General features: G+C 43.1%; 2 protein-coding genes across 7 annotated transcripts in view; one reads left to right on the top strand and one right to left on the bottom strand.

Annotated features, from left to right (window-relative positions):
- The window catches only part of Pus10 (pseudouridine synthase 10), a 54028-nt gene extending 40117 nt beyond the window's left edge, over positions 1–13911 (top strand). For 4 of the 5 annotated variants that reach the window (XM_060365145.1, XM_060365144.1, XM_060365142.1 and 1 more), the window contains 5 exons: positions 70–125; positions 1682–1799; positions 6254–6396; positions 9814–9913; positions 10103–11315. In XM_060365145.1, the coding sequence (XP_060221128.1) occupies positions 70–125; positions 1682–1799; positions 6254–6396; positions 9814–9913; positions 10103–10207 (522 nt within the window). In that variant the 3' untranslated portion in view covers positions 10208–11315. Of the gene's footprint in view, positions 1–69; positions 126–1681; positions 1800–6253; positions 6397–9813; positions 9914–10102; positions 11316–12786 lie in introns of those variants that run through there. The other variant, XM_021626594.2, reaches the window with a different exon arrangement.
- Rel (REL proto-oncogene, NF-kB subunit) overlaps positions 1–19078 on the bottom strand; it is a 59666-nt gene that overhangs the window by 3252 nt on the left and 37336 nt on the right. The window contains exon 11 of one of the 2 annotated variants that reach the window (XM_060365141.1): positions 7863–8064. The exons of the other annotated variant lie outside the window; for it this stretch is intronic. Coding sequence (XP_060221124.1) covers positions 7945–8064 — 120 coding nt within the window. The 3' untranslated portion in view covers positions 7863–7944. Of the gene's footprint in view, positions 1–7862; positions 8065–19078 lie in introns of those variants that run through there. 2 annotated transcript variants of the gene reach the window in all.

The raw sequence follows: 19078 nt of genomic DNA, 5'->3' as shown, positions 1-19078 counted from the left end.
GCCTGGTGCTTGCACAGCTCTGTGGCTGGGCTAGAGCTGATAATTGCTTTTCTTTCTTTGCTACTGCAGAAAATTAATAAATCATCTGACAAAATCCAGGTACGGGATTTGCAGCTTGTTACGAGGTAAGGATGGGCACGCTGGAGAGATTTCAAGAGGGACATCTCCATAGAGCATGTATTTGTTAAGGGGAGTGCGTACAGAGTATATTAAGAAAAAAATCTAACAGCCCCCCCAATTAAATGGGAAAGGATTAAGGAGACATTTCTCCGAGGAGGAGACATGAATAGCCCTTGAACATAAGACAGTACCCAGCATCTTACACTAAGGTTGTGCAAGGCAGAACCACAGTGAGCCCTCACTCCACACCCCTGAGGATGGCGGTCACCACAAAAGGAAAATGACAAGTGCTGGCAAGGACAGAGAGGAGCTGCCATGTGCATTGCCAATGGGGTTGGAAGTGTGGCCACTTTGAATGACAGTCTCTCAAAAACTCAATTTTAAGATGACCAGATGACCTAGCAGTTCCACTTCTAGATACGACATCAACATTAGACATGCACATGCATCAACCAAAGGTCACACATGCATGTTCATAGCAGTGTTCACACAGCAGAGAAGTAGTCAGTAGTAGCACAGTTCTATTAATAGTAGTACCATAGTTCTATTAATTGCTAGGCCGAGACAGGAAAGTTGTAGGTACTACTTGACCTATCTGTAGAAAAACACAGTGTGAAATCGTTCGTTGTCTCTTCTTTGGATGTTCCAAGACTTGCAGTGGACACGTGAGACTGCAGATAGTAATGAGTTCTATAAACAGTATGTTTTTCCTGTACATAATTGATGAAAAGGTTGACTAAGAAATAATGAGCACAAATCAGAACCAGAGAGAGCTCTTGCTGCTCTTGCAGAGGACCTGGGTTCTGTTCCCAGCACATAGACGCACGCACACACGCACAGTGACTACAGCCATCTGCAACCCCAGCTCCAGGGCATCTTTTCTGGCCTCAGGATACTAGGCAATCATGTGGCTTACCAACATACGTGCGCTCACACATACACAGAAAATAGAAATAAATCTTTTAAAATGTAAAGGTTAAAGAATAATAGCTCATAAGAAAACAGGACAATTGTAGCAATGTAATATAAAAAAGTTAAGCATCGAAGGCCTCTCTTCAAGTTTTTGTATGTAAGACTTTTAGTCTGAGGCCGACCGCCGACAGAGCCCACGTGAGGGGAGTGTAGTGTCCAGCGCGGTGTTGTGTGAGAAGTATGGAGCACAGGTTCACGCTGTACCTCAGACACAGCAGCCTCGTCAGCGTTACGAAGCGACAGCACCCAGTCACCAAACAGCACATGCTCTGTGGCTGCACCTGATAGGAGGTGTTTAGGGAAATCGTAAGGATAGAAAGTCAAGTAGTAACAGATTGTCTTGGGCTTGGAGAAGGAACAGAAGGAAGTGCTGATGGGGTATGGAGGGCCTTTCCCAGGGCAGTGGAAGTGACATACATTAGATTGTGCTGGTTGTGTAGCTCCATAAACAGTAAAGTCTGTGGCTGTATCATTTAAATGGAGGAGATGTACGCAAGTTATACTCAGTCAAGCTGCTGTAAGGGAAGGAATTTGGGACAAGGTTTGTGTATGTCTTGTGTGCTCAAACTCCTTTGTTACTTTTGTTTAGAGAGGCAATAGGGCACATGAAGGAAGGTGAAGAAGAAAAGACCAAGACCTACAGTGCCTTGATATGGACGAATAAAGCCATACAGAAGAAGGACATAGGGTTCCTAAACGACCTAAAGGTACTTTACTCACAGCTCTTTACTTTACTTTTCTTCTGCATATGAAGAAGCTCCTTGCCTTCCAGTTTATTCCCAGCAAGCCACAGACCCAGGCTTCTCCAGGTGACCCCTGTTCAAATCCTGCCTTTCCCACTCACCAGCCCAGTGATGGGGTGTTTGTCTAACTCTTTGGAGAACCAGTGTTGTTAACTCTGAAGACAGACTCCCGGGGTCAAATCTTGGATCTGCATTTCTTAATTGTGCAACTTTGGACAAATTCCTTAACTTCTTTATGCTTCATCTGTGAAATTAGTTTAGAAATATAAATTAGGTCACTTGTACAAAGCATTTCAAATGGTAGCAACTACCTAGAAAATACTCAGCAATGCTCTTATATTTGGTTATCTGTAAAAATTAAATGTAAAATAAAATGTATTTAATAGAGTTGATGCTGAATTACATACGAATGAGTGGGTTGCAGTAATGATTTGAGACACATGCTTTTGTGGGCACGGCGCTGTAAAGGCACGCCTGTTTTATTGAACAGCTCTCATTGCTAGCCGTGAGTGAGAGTGCTTTCACTGCAGTGAGAACCTCAGTCTGGAGCTCAGCTTCCACATTAAAAGCAGGCATGGCCATGTATGCCTGGAACGCCAGAGCTGTGGGAGCAGAGGCAGGAGATCGCTGAGACTTGCTGGCTGGCAAACTAGCTCCAGGTTCAGTGAGAGACCCTGCCTGAAAGGAATGAGGTGGAGAGTGACTGAGCAGGACACCATGGTCCTTCTTTACTGTGTATATATGATGGGGTGGGCAGGGAGGGGTGAAAGGAGGGAGACAGAGAGATGAGAATTTATTTCAAATGCAAAGATTGAATGAGCATAAATGAGCACAAAAATGTATGTAAGTTATCTGATGTTACTTAACTGGGCAGTAATTTGTAGCAGTCTAGATGGCCTGCTAAAAAACACTAGTTTCATATATAAATATACACATACACACATATTGTTTATCTGTATAATGGAGTTTTACCACCCATATCATAAAAATTTTGTGGCAAAGCTGGATGTAGTGGCTCAGAAACTCAAGGCAAGAGGCTCACAAGTGTGAGGCTAGCCAGGGCTATACAGTGAGACGCTATTGCAAAGAGCCAAGTTATTTAAGGTGATATTTATTAACATAGGGAAAATGTCCGGTGTGAAGGGGAAAGCTGCAGGAATAACTAGAGGCTGAGGCCTTGTAATTCCGATGCATCCAGATGCGCTGTGCACACAAATAATACGGCAAAAGTTTTCGGAAATAGGATTTATAGTGAGTTATGGAAAGTAGAGTGCCCAGTAGATCAGGAAACTGAACGAAGGATTTGAAGAGGTGGTTGAAAGGAGCAGCTCCAGGTGGCAGCAGTCGTTTGGAACGCTGCTCCCTCCAGGATGCTGCCCACTGGCTAACCCCTAAACCAGTGAGGCGGACAGCGGTCTAGTGGGAGAGCAGGGAGAGGAGCGGCAAACATTGGCGGCAGGGGTGGAAGGGGTCTCAGGCTTGGAAGGCAGCATGGCAATGACTGTAGGAAGGGAAACCCGCACCGCTGTGCGCAGCGCAGCTCTGGTGACAGCGTTCCTGCAGGGGCATGACTCCTGTGTAAGGATATGCATGACTTTGTGCAAAGTGGCACCGTCAACAATATTGAAACTGGAAAGAAAATGGCATCAGCTGGACAGCACATAAAGGTTATGAGTTCAGGACCAACATGGGCTACAGAGACCAAACAAACAAAAACTAGCGGTAGAATAAACAAGCATCTTGTAGCTGTTAAAAATAAACCAGAAGCAGGGTATAATTCCACTCAATTTGGGTTTGTGTGTGTCCATACATACCAATAAATGTTGGGGAAAGACATACGGTGTCAGTCTGACTCATGAGACAAAAGCAGAGGGACAGCCTTGCGTGTGGAGGGAAAGCACACATCATTTGTACACCAGGAGCCGCCTGTTACCTTCACAGGCTCGTGCTGTGCACCTGCTGCTAGGGTACAGATTGGGGTTTTTGTTTTTATTTCTTTGTTTTGTTATAATTGAGACAGGTTATCGTGTAGCCAGACTGACCTCACTATGATGTTGAACTTCTCTTCCTGTATTGTTTCTTATGCTGTGCGAGGGCTTGAACCCAGGGGTGTCACACACGCTACACAGGCACTGTACGAAACAACCATAGCTCCAGATAAGTGATACACTACAGACATACCTTTAAGAATACAGAGGGCTAGAGAGAGGGGTTAAGAGCACTGACTGCTCTTCCAGAGGTCTTGAGTTCAATTCCCAGCACCCACATGATGGCTCACGACCATCTATAATGAGATCTGGTGCCCTCTTCTCACATGCAGGTGTACATGCAGGTAGAACATTGTATACATAATAAATAAAACTTAAAAAAATACAGATTTATAAACTGTCCAAGATACGTATTTCTTCATAGATATATAAATCAGCTGAGTACAATGGTGACACCTTTAATCCCAGCACTTGGGAGGCAGGGGCAGACAGATCTCTGAGTTCAAGGCCAGCCTGGCCTACAGAATCAGTTTCTATCTTTAAAACAACAACAACCAGAAAAAGAAAAAAGAAAGAAAAAAACAACAACAAACAAACAAAACCCACCAAAAAACTTAGATGTACGGTCATTTAGAATGCTGTTTAAAAAAGTAATTAAAAACAGTGGGCTTAGGGGCTGGCATTGAGGCTCAGCGAAAACAAATCCAGCAAAAATAGATTAAAGGACTGGGATGTCGCTGAGTGACAGAGGGCCTGCCACAGAAAGGTGATTTTATAGACACATAGCAAGTAGTCAGAGGCACTCCCAGGTACACCGCCGGGCCTCCTGTTTCTAGTAACACCTGTAGAGTTTCACAGAAATTCTCATTGCTGTAAAGAGGAAGCTGGGGAAAGGACTGCCGCGGCTTCACCGCTGGCCTCGTTTTAAGGGCAGCCTACTTCTGAGGAAAAACTGTATGCGCTCTGTGTTGCATGTGTTTCTGTGTGGAATAACAGAACAGTGCTAGCGGTAGGTGCAACTGTTTCCTTTTGTGGTCTACAAGGCAGACTGAAAGGACGCACAGGCGTGCGTACCGTGAGTGAGCGCTGGTGGCAGCAGCGCTGGTGGCTCAGTCAACCTAAAGTCAAGTAACAGAAACAGGGAGAAGCGTTCTCACTACATTGTTGCTTGCATTTATTTTTTTATTTCTATTTAGTATTATTATTATTATTTTTTAGACAGGGTTTCACCATGGACCTTTAGCTGACCCAGAACTCGTACAGACCAGGCTGACCTCAAACTCACAGAGATCCATCTGCCTCTGTCTCCAGAGTGCTAGGGTTAAAGGGACGTGCCGCCATGCCATGCAGTGGTTGCTGACGTAAAGGCTGGCTGTGTCTGCTCCCTGAATACCCCAATATACACCACTATCACTACTCCTCACAGGTCAGTCTTGAGCATATTTGTCTTTGGCTAGAGAAAAGTCAACAGCTCATCCCATAAGAACCACAGTCATGAAAGTCACAGTTGAAGAGGAGCTTTTGACTCCTCTTTTCTGGAGCAGCTGTGCCCTTCAAGTGTGCTCTTTGTCAGAACTTGCTCGTCATCCTCGGTGTCTGGAAGGGAATGTGGACAGAAGCCTTTCCTTTCTTAGCACAGAAGCTGCTCACCCATCATGCAGATGAGGAGGAGCCTCTCCAGCAAGAAACTACACAGAGTTCAGAGTTCTTAGGAACCGACTTTTGACTTTTCTGGTTTGCCTAAAACCTAATTTTAAAAGTTTGAAGTAGTTGACCTTTTATGGTATTAATCCCTGCTTCTTGATTTATCTCACCTAACATAAGGGGGAATTATAAGAAACAAACCAGCCTGTATCAGTGAAGAACATTTGAACTGTTAAACCTATGCAGATATCACATGTGCAAATCTGTGTTAAGAACTATGGACACCTGTGCCACTGTGCAGACCGACTTCAACGGAACCATCTTGCTGAACACAGTTGCACCTTTCCAGATAGTCTGTTGTTCAACAACCCCAAAATAGGAGGAACTGTTCCGTAAAATGTGCACACTTTGCACAGGTGACACTGGGGCCCACCTTCTACCTCCCTCTCTCTTCCAGCCGAGCTCCTCACTTTTATGTCAGCCACTTGTGGCATTAGAAAACAAAGGGACCAGTGTAGTCTTCTAGCAAAGTTCTATGCCAGAACTCTGACTGATGTATTAAGCTTCCGGGCAGAAGAGCAGACCTCAGGGTCATTCCCTCAGAGCACCGTGGTAGGCATAGTGGTAGTATACAGAAAGCCCTGGGAAGTGAGGACCTAAGGAGGTACAGCTGGTTCTGACTACTGAGTCCCCACGTTGCTCTGACAAGAGTGGGAACGTCTGTGGAGGCTGTGGGTGGCAAAAGCCGCGTTAAGGCTCTGACTCTGATTACATCCTCTCCTCCAGGACCTAAACATTGACCAGAAAACGCCTCTCCGAGTCCTCCACCGAAGGCCTTTGGCCGTGAGAAAGCGGGCCATTCACTCTATGGAGACACACTACCTGGATGAGCATCATTTTCGTCTGTACTTGAAGACCCAGGCTGGAACGTATCCTTCTGCGATGTATCGCAGAGACCCAAGCAGAATGGGGCCAGGATAGTTACGCTGCCCTAAAAAGCGGGGTCAGTTGATCGGGGAGGTTTCTTCACTAACTTACTTTTCTTTGAAATGTGTTCTCACGGACCCCAGGTCTCACAGACTCCAGGCTGGGCTGAGCTCCTGATCCTCCTGCCCTCTACCTCCCAAGTGCTGTGATTACAGGCCTTCCGTCACCTCAGGTGGTCTGGGATATTTTGGAAAGGATTTGAGTGTACTAATTCAGTATTTTGGAGTGGAATCAATACTTTTCGGTTTGATACCTGTTTTCCCATTTGTGTTTCAAAACAGTGTTTTAGACCATGAAGTGCCTGTCAATTCAATGCCAACTCTAAAGTTTATAGTTCTGGTACAGTGCCTTACACGTTGCTCAGCATATAATATACTCAGAAAGTACTTTTAGTTGACTCGTTTGCTGTCCTTACATGTTTTACAAGTTACATGTTCATCCTATTGGTCCTTATAGTATTGCAAGTGTTTGTCCAACTGGTTAAGCAGGTGTTGGAAGGAAATGGTGGTATTTTACTTTCTTTTTTTTTCTTTGCCATGATTTCTTTTTTCTTTTCAAAGATTTATTTTACGTAAATGAATGTTCTGTTTTCATGCACACCAGAAGAAGGAATCAGATTCCATTACTGATAGTTGTGAGCCACCATGTGGTTGCTGGGAATTGAACTCAGGACTTCTGGAAGAACAGAAAGTGTTCTTAACCGCGGAGCCATCTCCTCAGCCCTGGGATTTTTCTTTCTTTAAAGTTTGAGACAAGTTCCCCATGTTGCCTGGACAGGCTTGTCAAAGACACTAAGCTGTTCTCTGTCTCTGCCTCCTAGGGATAAGATAGGAGTACAGACACACGGCCGTGCCCAGTGCTTCTTCACAGAGTGATTGTAAGGAATACACAGGCCTGTGTGACACACACACACACACACACACACACACACACACACACACACACACAGTTAAGCGATAATGTATCAGTGTGAGGACTCCAGCATCTGACCATGTTTTAAGTAGAAGAGGTCAGTCCTCAGAGTTTTAAACGGCTGCAAGCCAAAGCTGGCATTTGTCTGCCCTCCTGTGACATTGGGCCAGAAGCGAGTTCCTAATTAAGTGTGCCAGAGAGCTCTGTCATCTTAGGCTTAGTCTAATATTTACTTTCTTACAGGACTACTCACAAGTTAAAATTCATTTTGATTTTGGTAGTAGGGATTTTAAACCCAGCCTCATCACACTAAGTACATACCCTACCACTGAGCTTCAAGCCCTACCTCAGATGATGAAAACAAAGTAAAACTAACCCTTGTCTTCAGTTACTGCTGTGTCTTTTGGAGAAACTGATACCTTTTTGATCCTGCTAAGACATTTTTGGAACCAGCCACATACATGTACTTGTTAGCTAAGAGAGTCTGGTAAAAACCTATAGATACCTTTGGTGACGCCATAGAGGTATGTACGTTCTTTACGTACGGAGCTCACCTGGCCTGTCGAGGCTCACGTGGCTTAGTCCCTTGAGCCAGCTCCATGTACTCCCCCAGCACGAATGAGCTCCAGACCTTTGCATTGCTTTGGGGGGGGAGGGGCTTTTTGGTCCGCTTCTTTCTTTATTGTTGCTAGCTTTCTCTGACAGAAAGAAGAGAAGAAGAAAGGCAGTTGAGGAGAAATTATGAATTTAGGGAAAAGGAGCTAGTAGGAATTGTATGTCTTCTGCTTGAATCAAAACATGCAGTGGGGGGGCAGTGAGGAAACTTAATGTTGCTTCTTGCTCTCACTTGGGAATTCTTCCATTTCCCTGGATTAACTGTTAAGCAGTTACACCATTAACTTCTTTCTACTGAATTCTGGTTTTATGAATACAATACAATGCTGCATTTTGTTACTATTTTTTTTAAGTGAGCAATGGGGAAATGTATTTTTTTCAGATGCTAATCTTAAGAAGAACAAATTCCAGATTTAGCCAATGCTTTCAAAATATGAAGACCTATGAGAAAAAACCAAAGTTGCTAAAACCAAACCCCAAAAGTATTTAGCCAGGTTGTGGTAGGCCACACTGGAATCCTAGCACTAAGGATTGTTGCGTGTTCAAGACAGCCTGCATTACTCACTGGTTCCAAGGCCAGGGGGGAGTGTCAGAGCACGCAAATGTATACAAACAGAAAGAAACAGAAAACAAACATCAAACAAAGAAAACCACCTTAATGATTTTGCTCACAGCTGCCTGTAGAACTGCAGCATAGGGGCGGGGATCCCACTCCTTTTCCCGGCCACTGATGTCACTCATACATGCATGACATACACTCACAAGACACAACATGCATCAGAAATAAGAACCGTAAAATTTATTTTAGCTGGGCAATGGTGGCATCAGCCTTTAATCCCAGCACTTGGGAGGCAGTGGCAGGCTGGTCTCTGTGAGATCAAGGTTACCCTGGTTTATAGAGCAAGTTCAGGATAGCCAAGGCTACACAGAGAGAAACCCTGTCTTGAAACACCAAAAAAAAAAAAAAAAAAAAAAAATCTATCTTAAAAAGACTAATATGTTAATTCTTTATTCCATTTTAATGCTAATGTATTTCAAGGAACCACATCATTGAAGTCACTTTTTGTGTGGTCCTGTGGAAACTCATCATTTGGTAGATGTCAATTATCATTATGGAAAAATGGGACCCAGATAACAAAATAGAAATGGTGATGACCAAAAACAAACAAACAAACATTGGGTTTGGCATGATGGTGCAAGTCTTTAACAGCACTCAAGAGGCAAAAGCAGGCAAATCTCTGTGAGTTTGAGGTGAGCCTAGTCTACAGAGTGAGTTCCAGGCTAGATCTACACAGTGAGATGTTGTCTCAAAAAAAAAAAAAAAAACCAAAAGAAAATTGAACCTGACTTAATGTATACTCAAACCTTGGCATTTTGAGATGAGCTAATTAAAAAACAAACAAAACAAAGCCTGGGGTGGGGCCAGGGCATGCCATGGTTTCTAGTCTCATCACTTAGAGTATGGAAGCAGAGGGTCCAGTCAAGTCAACCCAGAATCTAGACTAGATTCTACAGGCTCTGGGGATTTGAGCTCTCTCAGCTGCTGCATCCAGGAAGAATATCCCTCAGAACTTAGGTCTTCCTGGACTACCTGATACCTGACTCAAAGCAAAGCCATGGCCTTGGTAAGTTTGATGTGAACAGAGGTCCTGGCTACTGTCTTGGCATCCAGGCTGGTGAGAACCAATTCCCCATAGCTTATTTTCTGAGATACACATCTCAGGTCAGAGTTCAGAAACGGCCTCTTTGGTAACGTTTTTTATTCTATTTATTTTTCCTTCTACTTGCTAGAGTAGTTGGTACTGCATAATCTTTTCCTTAAAGAGACCTAGCTACATTAAAGAATTCGTGCACGGAGACTTCGGGAGAACCCAGCCGAACATTGGCTCCCTGATGAATGTGACCGCAGACATTCTTGAGCTGGATGTGGAGGTAAAGTATCTCTCTGCAAATCACATCAGCCAAAGTAGTTCTGTGACAGTAACCAAGCAGCTCTGCCTGTCTCCATGGGATAGTTTTTACCTGAGGGGTTTTTTCTTTTGTTTAATACTTATTTTCATTTATGTCTGTATTTTGCCTGCATGTGTCTGTGCACCCCATCTGTGCCTGGTGCTCCTGGAGGTGAGAAGAGACTGCTGGCTCTCCTGGACCAGAGTTACAGATGGTTGTGAACCACTATGTGGGTGCTGGGAATGGAACCCAGGTCCTCTGGAAGATAACCACTGAGCATCTCTCCAGCCCTCTCCAGGGAAAAATTATCTTTGGAATTCTTTTTTAAAAACAAACAAACAAACAAAACAAACAGCAACAAACCAGGATTCCATTTGTGATACTTGCAGGTTACATGGCTAATTTACTAATTGGTATCAGGTTCTGTCATTTACTGATTTATCTCTGGTGTCAGATTAAAGCCTTAAACAAGGAAACAAAGTTGTAGCTGTGCCTCATGCATCCTTCCAAATGCTTGGGTTGTGTTTTATAAGACTTTTGGAGCTGGCCATGTGGATGCATGCCTTTACTCCCAGCCCTGTAGAGGCAGAGGCTGGTGGATGTCTGGGCTCATGCTCTACAGAGTTCCAGAGCAGCCAGGGCAGTATGGAATACCCTCCCTCAAAAAGGGAGTGGGAGCCGGAAACCAAAAACCAAACCAAACCAAAACCAAAAAAAGGTAGTGGAGTGTTGGATTTTATGGCTGCGTTTAGCTCATCTCAGTAATGGCAGTTGCTGCCAGGGCACCACTAAATTCAGTCCCTGGGATCCACACAGGAGAAGCACATCTCTGAGTTCATAGCCAGCGTGGTCTACAGAGCAAATTCTAAGACAGCCAGGGCTACACAGAGAAACCTTGTCTTAAAAAAACAAAACAAAAAATTATAAAGAAAAAATGGCTTTTCCAGGCTATATTACAAATTGTGCTCCTAGGCAAAATCTGATTAGAAATTTAATTCCTGCCTAACCTCACCAAAAGTCCTAAAAGAGTCATTTTACCAAGGTATGAGAAATGGACACACACCAGATATGGAAACAGCTATGGCAGTCAAAGTCATGTTGACTTAATGTGCTCTCATTTCTCAAGTCCTTAGATTGTATATGGCTCCCGTGGGGCACCAGGATCCACTGTCCAGATTGTAGGAGCCTAGTGAGGCCAACGTCAGGAAGCAGCTTAGTGTTGCCAGCCACACTTGCTTTTTTTTTTTTTTAATTTGACTATCCAATTCCCTGAAAGCATATGTACAAATAACATTGCACAGACCGGACAGGTTATATCTAGGAACTACATATGTATATAGATATGTGTGTGTGTGTGTGTGTGTGTGTGTGTGTGTGTGTGTGTGTGTGTATAACAAAAAGAGACCATGGATTTGAAAGAGAGCAAGAAAGAGTATATGGGAGGATTTGGAAAGAAGAAAGGTAAGAGCAAAGTGCTGTCATTATAATCTCAAAAGAATGTAAGACATTTTCTTCTAGAATGCTGCAGGACTCTACTCTGAGCCATATTCCCAGTCCACACACACAGACCTATGCTCAGGAGAGTCAGCCCAACTGGCATCTCAGCCTGTCAAGTGTGGCTCCTGGCCCACAGTAAGGCCCCTCCCCTTCCTTCCTCAGCACGCACGGCTGTGAGCCCTTGTGCTTATTTTCAGTTTGAGAAACTGCTCAGAAACTTAAATATGATTATTTGGCATATGGTAATATCTAAAACACTAGCACAACACCATCTTGGGACTTGCAAAGACTTTGTGCAGTGTGTACCTATGCAATGGTTTGGCTTTTCTGCTGTTTAGGGAATCTGGTATGTGAAGTGACGTATGGGGGGAATGAATGCATTAGTTTCAGTAAGCCACTTCAGGCTTTTGGTTTGGTCTGGCCTTTTAATGCTGCCCAGGCTAGCTTGGAACTTGCCTGGTGGTTCAGGCTAGCATCTACTGATCTGTCCTAGCGCAGGCCCCTTGCTGCTGTGATTACAGATGTTCAGCATTGCACCTAGCTGCGCTAAGGCCCCACAGAGAAGCTGAGATGTGGCGTGTTTTAGTATGTCTGGAATGTGGCTGTGTGGGCTAGAACAGATTACGTTCTGACATTTTAATCTAGAAGAACAAAGGGCAAGGGAGGTAGCAGTAGCAACTACTTGGATTTAGTTAGTTATTTTTGATGTTGTGGGACAGGGTCTTCTGTTGACCAAAAAGGCTATCAGTTCATGATCCTCCTATCTCCACCTCTGAAATCCTAAGATTATAGGCATGTTTCATGACACCTGGCTTGAACTGGATTTTAAAAGAAACAAAAATTCTGAAATGAGATACGTGATGCTTTTCTGGTTCTAGTGGTCTTCTTTATTAGTTTACCTCACATTTAATTACAGACTGCTTGAGCCACATGACATTCTAGTCAACAGTGGTCTTATCTCACCGAGTGACATCAGACCTTAGTTAAGTAAGTACACTATGGTGTTTGCCCAGTGATGACGTCAACTAATGACACATTTTTCAGAATGTGATACATAACTATGTTTTGTCAAATATAAGACGGTAGAACAGTCAAGACAGTAGTTATTGAGACTTCTGGGGAAAAAATAGCTCCCAGATCAAACATTTTTTTACACTTTCCTCCTAACTGACATTACAGTTTTTCAGTTTCTTCTCTTAGGAGCCAAGAGGTGCAGTAGTCATTGTGTCTCCACTAACTCAGAAATGGACCATCAGTGTTGCTGCTCTTATCAAATGGGCCTTCTCTTGCATGACAGTAAAACTGTCCCCAGAAGTGCTTGCCAGGATCTGTCTCACTAACCTGTCTCTCCCTTTTAGTCTGTAGATGTTGACTGGCCCCCTGCTTTGGATGACTAGCTCTCCCATTGGAACACAAAGGGTTTTCCTGTTGTGACGAGGACACACAGGCGGCGTATCCTGGAAAATGGCTGTTTACCCACCATAACGGTGTCATCAAAACCACTTGGATCATGTTGATCTGTTCCTGAAGTTCACTGTAACATCTCAGGATCTTTGTGTGTGTGTTGTGTGCTGTTGTTTGTTTTTTCTCATTCCCTGTCTCATGACCACAAAACCGAAAGAGGAAGGATCTGCCTATCTTCTGAGAGGTGTGCAGTTGAGGCCCTGTCAGCCTAGGGAGCTGTGGCTCCTCCAGCGCAATCCTGTACAGGAGACAATACCGTTAAAGCCACGTGCTAAAGCTCCCGGGTCTTCCGAGTAGCCGTCACAACCAGACGTGGTGTAGAGTGTCCAGGTATTCTAGAATGTCAGATGCAAATCTGATACTAATGTTTTCCCAGTCCCTCATGGAAGCTGTCATCAATGGAAGGACTTTAAGGTCTGATCTGTCACAGTGCTAATGACCACGTTACTGTTGACAATCTAAAACTGTCAGTACATGTCTGCTATAGAAGGCAAGCGACACCTTAACACTGGCGGCATACTCTAACATTCCCTAAGCCCCTTAAGAGAAACAAGTGCCTTCAGTGTCTGTCCCAGGGTTACAAATTTGAGACTGCTAAACAAATACAAACATATTTCAGTGTTTCAGTTACTTTCTAACTTCAAACATCTTGGTAAGGTATATCTGGCATTATATCTAATTTCATAAACAAGAAAACAAAAGTTAAATCCCTAAAATTTTAGTTGCTCGTGTAAGCAGGTTTGGAGCAGAAGTTGTGTTTCCAGGCTCCTTCCTATAACCCGTCAGGGGACCTGCGCCCCTGTGATTGCAGTGCCCTCAAGCGTGCCAGGGAGGTTACAGAGCCAGGTCAGGTAGCCCCCCAAGGAACGGCTGTGTATGTCTTACATGAGTCTTTATAGTCACCATTGGTGATGCATGATGAAGAGAAGTCTTAAACATATTTAACCAGAAGATGAATTAATCATTAGAAACTCCAGAAGGAGAGCTCAATAAAATATGGGTTTAAGTATTAACTCTCATCAGCTGGTGCAATTTCTTGACTTTTTTTTATACATTGATTTGAATAGTATTCATGTTTCTCATCTCTGCACAAAATTCACAGATTCTTAAGATGTACTTTAGATAGTATATCAGGAAAATGTTTTTGATTGAGATAAAAAGGGCAGCCTTTGAAGCCGTGTTCATCACATGTGGATAATGGCAAAGGATATTTTCATTGTCAGAAAATTCCAGAGGGTTAACAGAACTTAAAAAGTTAAAGACTTCTGGTGAATATTTCTCAGCTTCTGTTAAAATTCTGCTACAAAAGTGAGTTAAATCATTTAGGAAAAGTCTTTTGCATGCTTCTTTTAGTTCAGTTTTGAACCCAATGGACGTAAAACATGGAGGCCGGGAACTTCCAGAAAGCCGTTTCTTGAATTATTTCCTGTTGAAGGATGAGCAGTAGATGCAGATACTAACTCCAGATATCCTCAGGGCTTGGGGACTCAGGGTTAGGAAGTCTTGTAGGTTTGGTTCCTTTTGTCACACAGTGTTTTGTTACTGTTTCCCTTCTATCAACTTTGTTTAAGCTTGAAGCAATGTTTATGTCATTTGTAGAATGAGCTCTTTGTTGCAGATATAATCTCTAGTTTATTTTAGAAAAAAAAATTCAACTGAAGAACTCAAGAAAAAAATAGAATTGATAACTGAGATTTTTCCTAGTAAGGTCACTGGTTACCTTTGCAGGTTAAATTAAGTGACTTAATAAGTTAAATTTCCATTTCCTAAGAGAAAAACAGCAGATTTCTTTTTCATTTAGAGCTTTATTCTTTTTTTAAATTAAATTTATTCTTTGACAGTTTCATACATGAAGATAATATACAGTGGTCACACTTAGCCCACCCTTTCTCTTTTGTTTTTCTCTGTGTAGCCCTGACTGTCGTGGAATGCACAGGTTTCTGCCTGACTCTCCCTCCAAGGTCCTGGAATGAAAGGCCAGGGTCACCACACTACCCACCACCTCATTTCCCTCCCATCCCCAACATCCCCCATGAGACCCTTCCCACTTCATGTTCTCGTGACCCACTGAGATTAGCCACCTTTCTGGAATTGGATGCGGAAGACAGCGAACTCATAAATCACTGCAGCATTTAAGACAGTGCCCCCTGAAGCATCCATCAACTGCTAGTAGTTCCTCAGGGAGGGGCAGGGCCCAGGAGCCCCATCCTGACCCATGCAGCCATCTGCAGGTGCCATGAGTTCATGATTGCTACAGTTATGTGATCTTGGCAAGAAGGTTATGTCTGAGCATTCCTCATCAGCCAGCTCGTCTGCTATTTCTTCTCCTTAGTCTTTTATTTTTAAATCCATACATGAGAATGAATTGTGTGAGGTAAGCTCTGTGAGGGAGGTCATTGGAGATAGGGTTTCAGTTTATAGCTTGCACTGGACTTGAATTTAGGACCTTCCTTCCTCTGCCTCTCAAAAGTGTTTGAATTATACTCATGAGCCACAGCCCCCACTCTGGTTGTAAGCTTTTCTGTTCTGTTTTAAAATGGTACTTGCTTGGTTAGGGTTTCTACTGCTTGATGAAACAACATGAGCATAAGCAACTTGGGGAGGAAAGGGTTTATTTCGCTTACACTTGCATCACAAACAGAAGTCAGGGCAAAGAACTCAAGGCAGGAGGCAGGAATGGAAGCAGAAGCCAAGAAGGAATGCTGCTTACTGGCTTGCTCTTTGTGGTTTCCTCAGGCTGCTTTTGTATGGTACCCAGGACCACAAACTCAGGGGTGGCACTGCCCACAGTGGGCGAGGCCCTCCCGCATCAATCAAGAATGAAGACTGCACTCCAGGCTTTCCCAAGACTGAGCTTCCGGAAGCATTTTCTCAAGCGAGATTTCCGCTTCCCAGATAAGCCTGGTATATGCAAAGTTAACATTAAAACTAGCTAGCAGAGTACCTTTTTATTATTACGAAAAAAGAATTATGTTCATATCTTTAAATTTTTTTTATTTCAAAATAATTCTAGACTTAAAAGTACTAAGTACAAAGGAACTTTTCCACTGGGTTGCTGAATCAGCAACACCTCACCATCTCAAATACATTCATGTATAATTCCTAGAAAAAGTAAGTCACAGAACACCCACCATACCAGGAAGTTAGCATGATAGACTACCGTTATCTAACCCGAACGCCACACTCCCCTTGCCATTTGTCACAGACTTCACGATCCAGTCATCATCCTACTTTGCAGTCAGTGCTTCTGTTGACACGAGGCAGTTTTAAGATTTCAGAGCAATTATTTAGTAGCCACTCCTCCAGCTCCGTTTTACCTGCTACTAGATGTAGGCATGTGAAGAAATGCTTTGGTTGTTTGTTTGTTTTTCTTTGCACCTTTCTGAGTGTCCAGTCACTGAGGGGTGGGTGTTGCTGGGTAAGGTATTGTCTGTCACCCTGTTCCAGTGTAGTGTGCCTCTTCCTTCCCTTGCAGTCAGTGCCTTGTTGTCGGGCCAGCTTTTCACTCTTCAGATTTAGTATCCACTGAAGACCTCCGCTAGACTGACTGCCAGATTCTGCCGTTGTTTTTGCATGTGTTGATGGGCATTGCACCGAAAGGCAGGGCCTTTCCTCCTCTCGCTTCACTAGCTCACCGCATCCGTGTGGACCATAGCCTTACTTTTGCTCTTTGTGGGGTTGGGGATTGAACCAAGACAAAGCAGCAAAAGCACTCTCACTAAACTGAACACTCCACTCTCAGGTTCCCATGTTATTCAATGAGGTGGTCATTTGTTACTAATACTGTTGCTAAGTATTGGTCAGAGCAGTGGGAATTCTCAAGCTGTCCTTTGGACATTATCTCCATCATTCTTTGAAAAACAAAGCTACTCCATGCTTATCTTTATATTTCCTCTGCACCAGCCATGAAGTAAATAGGCAATTCCTCTAAGAAGACCTGGTTCCAATTGTGGAAAATGGTATTTTTCTAGAATAAGCTTCTTACATTTGTTTATTATATATGTGTTCATGCATGAACAGTTCACATGTGGTCAGTTCACTTCTTGACTACCATGTGGGTTCTGGGGGTTAAACTTGGGTCATCAAGCTTGGCAGCAAGTCTTCTAAAGCAAGCAAAGAGGAAATGCTTCCAAACTCTGATGGCAAAATCCAACAAAGACATCATTAAGAGAAAACTTAGGCCAGTATCTCTGATGAACATACGTGAAAAACATTAAGATTCTAGCAAGACACTGAGCCATCTCACTGACTGAAAAGTATTTAAAAAAAAAAAAAAATTTTTTTTTTTTTTTTTTTTTTTTTTTGAGACAAGATCTCATATAGCTCAGGCTGGCCTTGATTTACTATGTAGCCAAGAATGGTCTTGAACTTTTGATCTTCCACATCCAAGAGCTTGGACTACACATGTATGTCATGCTTGCTCTATGTGATGCTGGAGGGAAGGGTCACAGGCAAGCTAGAGAAGGAACTGAGCTACAGCCCCAACCCCAGAAATGTGTTTGTTGCTATTGTGAACTGCTGTTCCTAAGCCCTCTCACAGAAGACACATCTAGAAATACACTGAAAGCTATGAGTATAATGTCAGTATTTTCAATGCCTGCCATCGATTTCTCCTTTTCAAAATTCTTAATTCTCTGCTGTGATGGTATATCTGACTCTCATTTGCCTCAGTATATGCCATGACATGTACACTTATAAATGGCATTAAAAATGGCCAGCATCCTATTGCTTCCTTCTTATTCCAGATCACTGCAGTGCTATTACCCACAAATCAATACAATCTGAACAGACTAATAATGAATTAGGAGATCAAACCTAGAAAAGTTTCAAAGAAAAAAAAATGTCTAGGACCTGATAGTTTCTCTGCTACCAAACATTTAAAGAACTGAGAGCAATCTCCAACTCTCCTAAAGCAAGCAAGAGGAAATGCTTTCACTCTGATCACAAAATCCAACAAAGACATCACTAGGAGAAAACTCAGATCAGCATCCCTGATGAGCAAACATGAAAAATTTAATATGCCAGCAAGACAAATTCAATAGCATACTCAAAAGGTAGCTGGCTCACTTTGAACACCTGGGACTACCTTGAGGGTTCAGTGATGCTTCAATATGCCAAAAGAATCATAAATCCAATGTCATTTTTAGCAGAGCTGTTCTAAGATATGTATGGAACCACAAGAGAGCAAGCAATCAAAGTGAGTTTAAGCCAAAAGAACAAAGTTGGAGAGGGGAATGGTGACTCAACCTGAAATCCTAGGACTCAGGTGGCAGGTGTGGGAAGATCATGAGTTTGAGGTATACAGCAAGATCCAGGCCAGTCTGACCCCCTTTCAAAATCATAAACAACAAAGACTGAGGATATCACTCAGCCAACAGAATGCTTGCTCAGCATGCATGAGTCCCTGGATTCCATGCTCAGTACCTTGTTAAACTGGCATGGTGATCATGCCTGAAACCTAGCACTTGAAGGGTAGAAGTGGGAGAATCAAAAGTTCAAGTTCATCCTCAGTGACACAGGAACTGTGAAGCCAGCCTAGACTACAATATTTTATTTCAAAATGTACCTGAAAATTACAGTAGTCAAAATAGTATGCATTTGCCCACACACTCCAGTCCAGAAATAAGTTCATGCATGTACATGCAGCTGATTACTGACAGAAGTGTCAACACACAATGGGGAAAGAACAGTAAAAGGTGTTGGGAACTGGGCCTACCAGCATCTGCATGCAATGAGCTCCTTAAACCACACCATATTAAAGGTCACCTGAAAACCACCTCAAATTTCAGAGCAGAAACTAAAACTAGGGGGAAAACTGGAGGAAAAACAACCTGATTGTGATCTAGGCAATTGTGCTTCTGTATTTGGCACCAAAAGCGAGACAAGACAAATGGAATTAATGAAACAACAAAAAAGGCTTCTTTGGAACAGCTAAAGAAGAATAAAGTGAAAAGACAACCTGTAGAATGGAAGGAAATATTTGAAAATATACTGTAAAATGAACTTTTATTCACCTGCTTCAATGATGGTCTCAGAGGATTACTGCCTCCTGTTAACCTAGGCCTAGTCCTAGAAGCTTCTGGCCTCCTTAAAATCTAACCTAGATCTCGAACATTTTCAGCCTCCGAGACTTACTGCTTAATATGTTCACCTTTGTATAGCTCAGACTGGCACAAGCCATTTGTG

Source organism: Meriones unguiculatus, chromosome 12 (genome assembly GCF_030254825.1).
Source record: "Meriones unguiculatus strain TT.TT164.6M chromosome 12, Bangor_MerUng_6.1, whole genome shotgun sequence".
In the NCBI taxonomy this organism is placed as follows: domain Eukaryota; kingdom Metazoa; phylum Chordata; class Mammalia; order Rodentia; family Muridae; genus Meriones; species Meriones unguiculatus.
The sequence above is the reverse complement of the archived record's forward strand: the minus strand, read 5'-3'. Positions and strand labels throughout refer to the sequence as shown.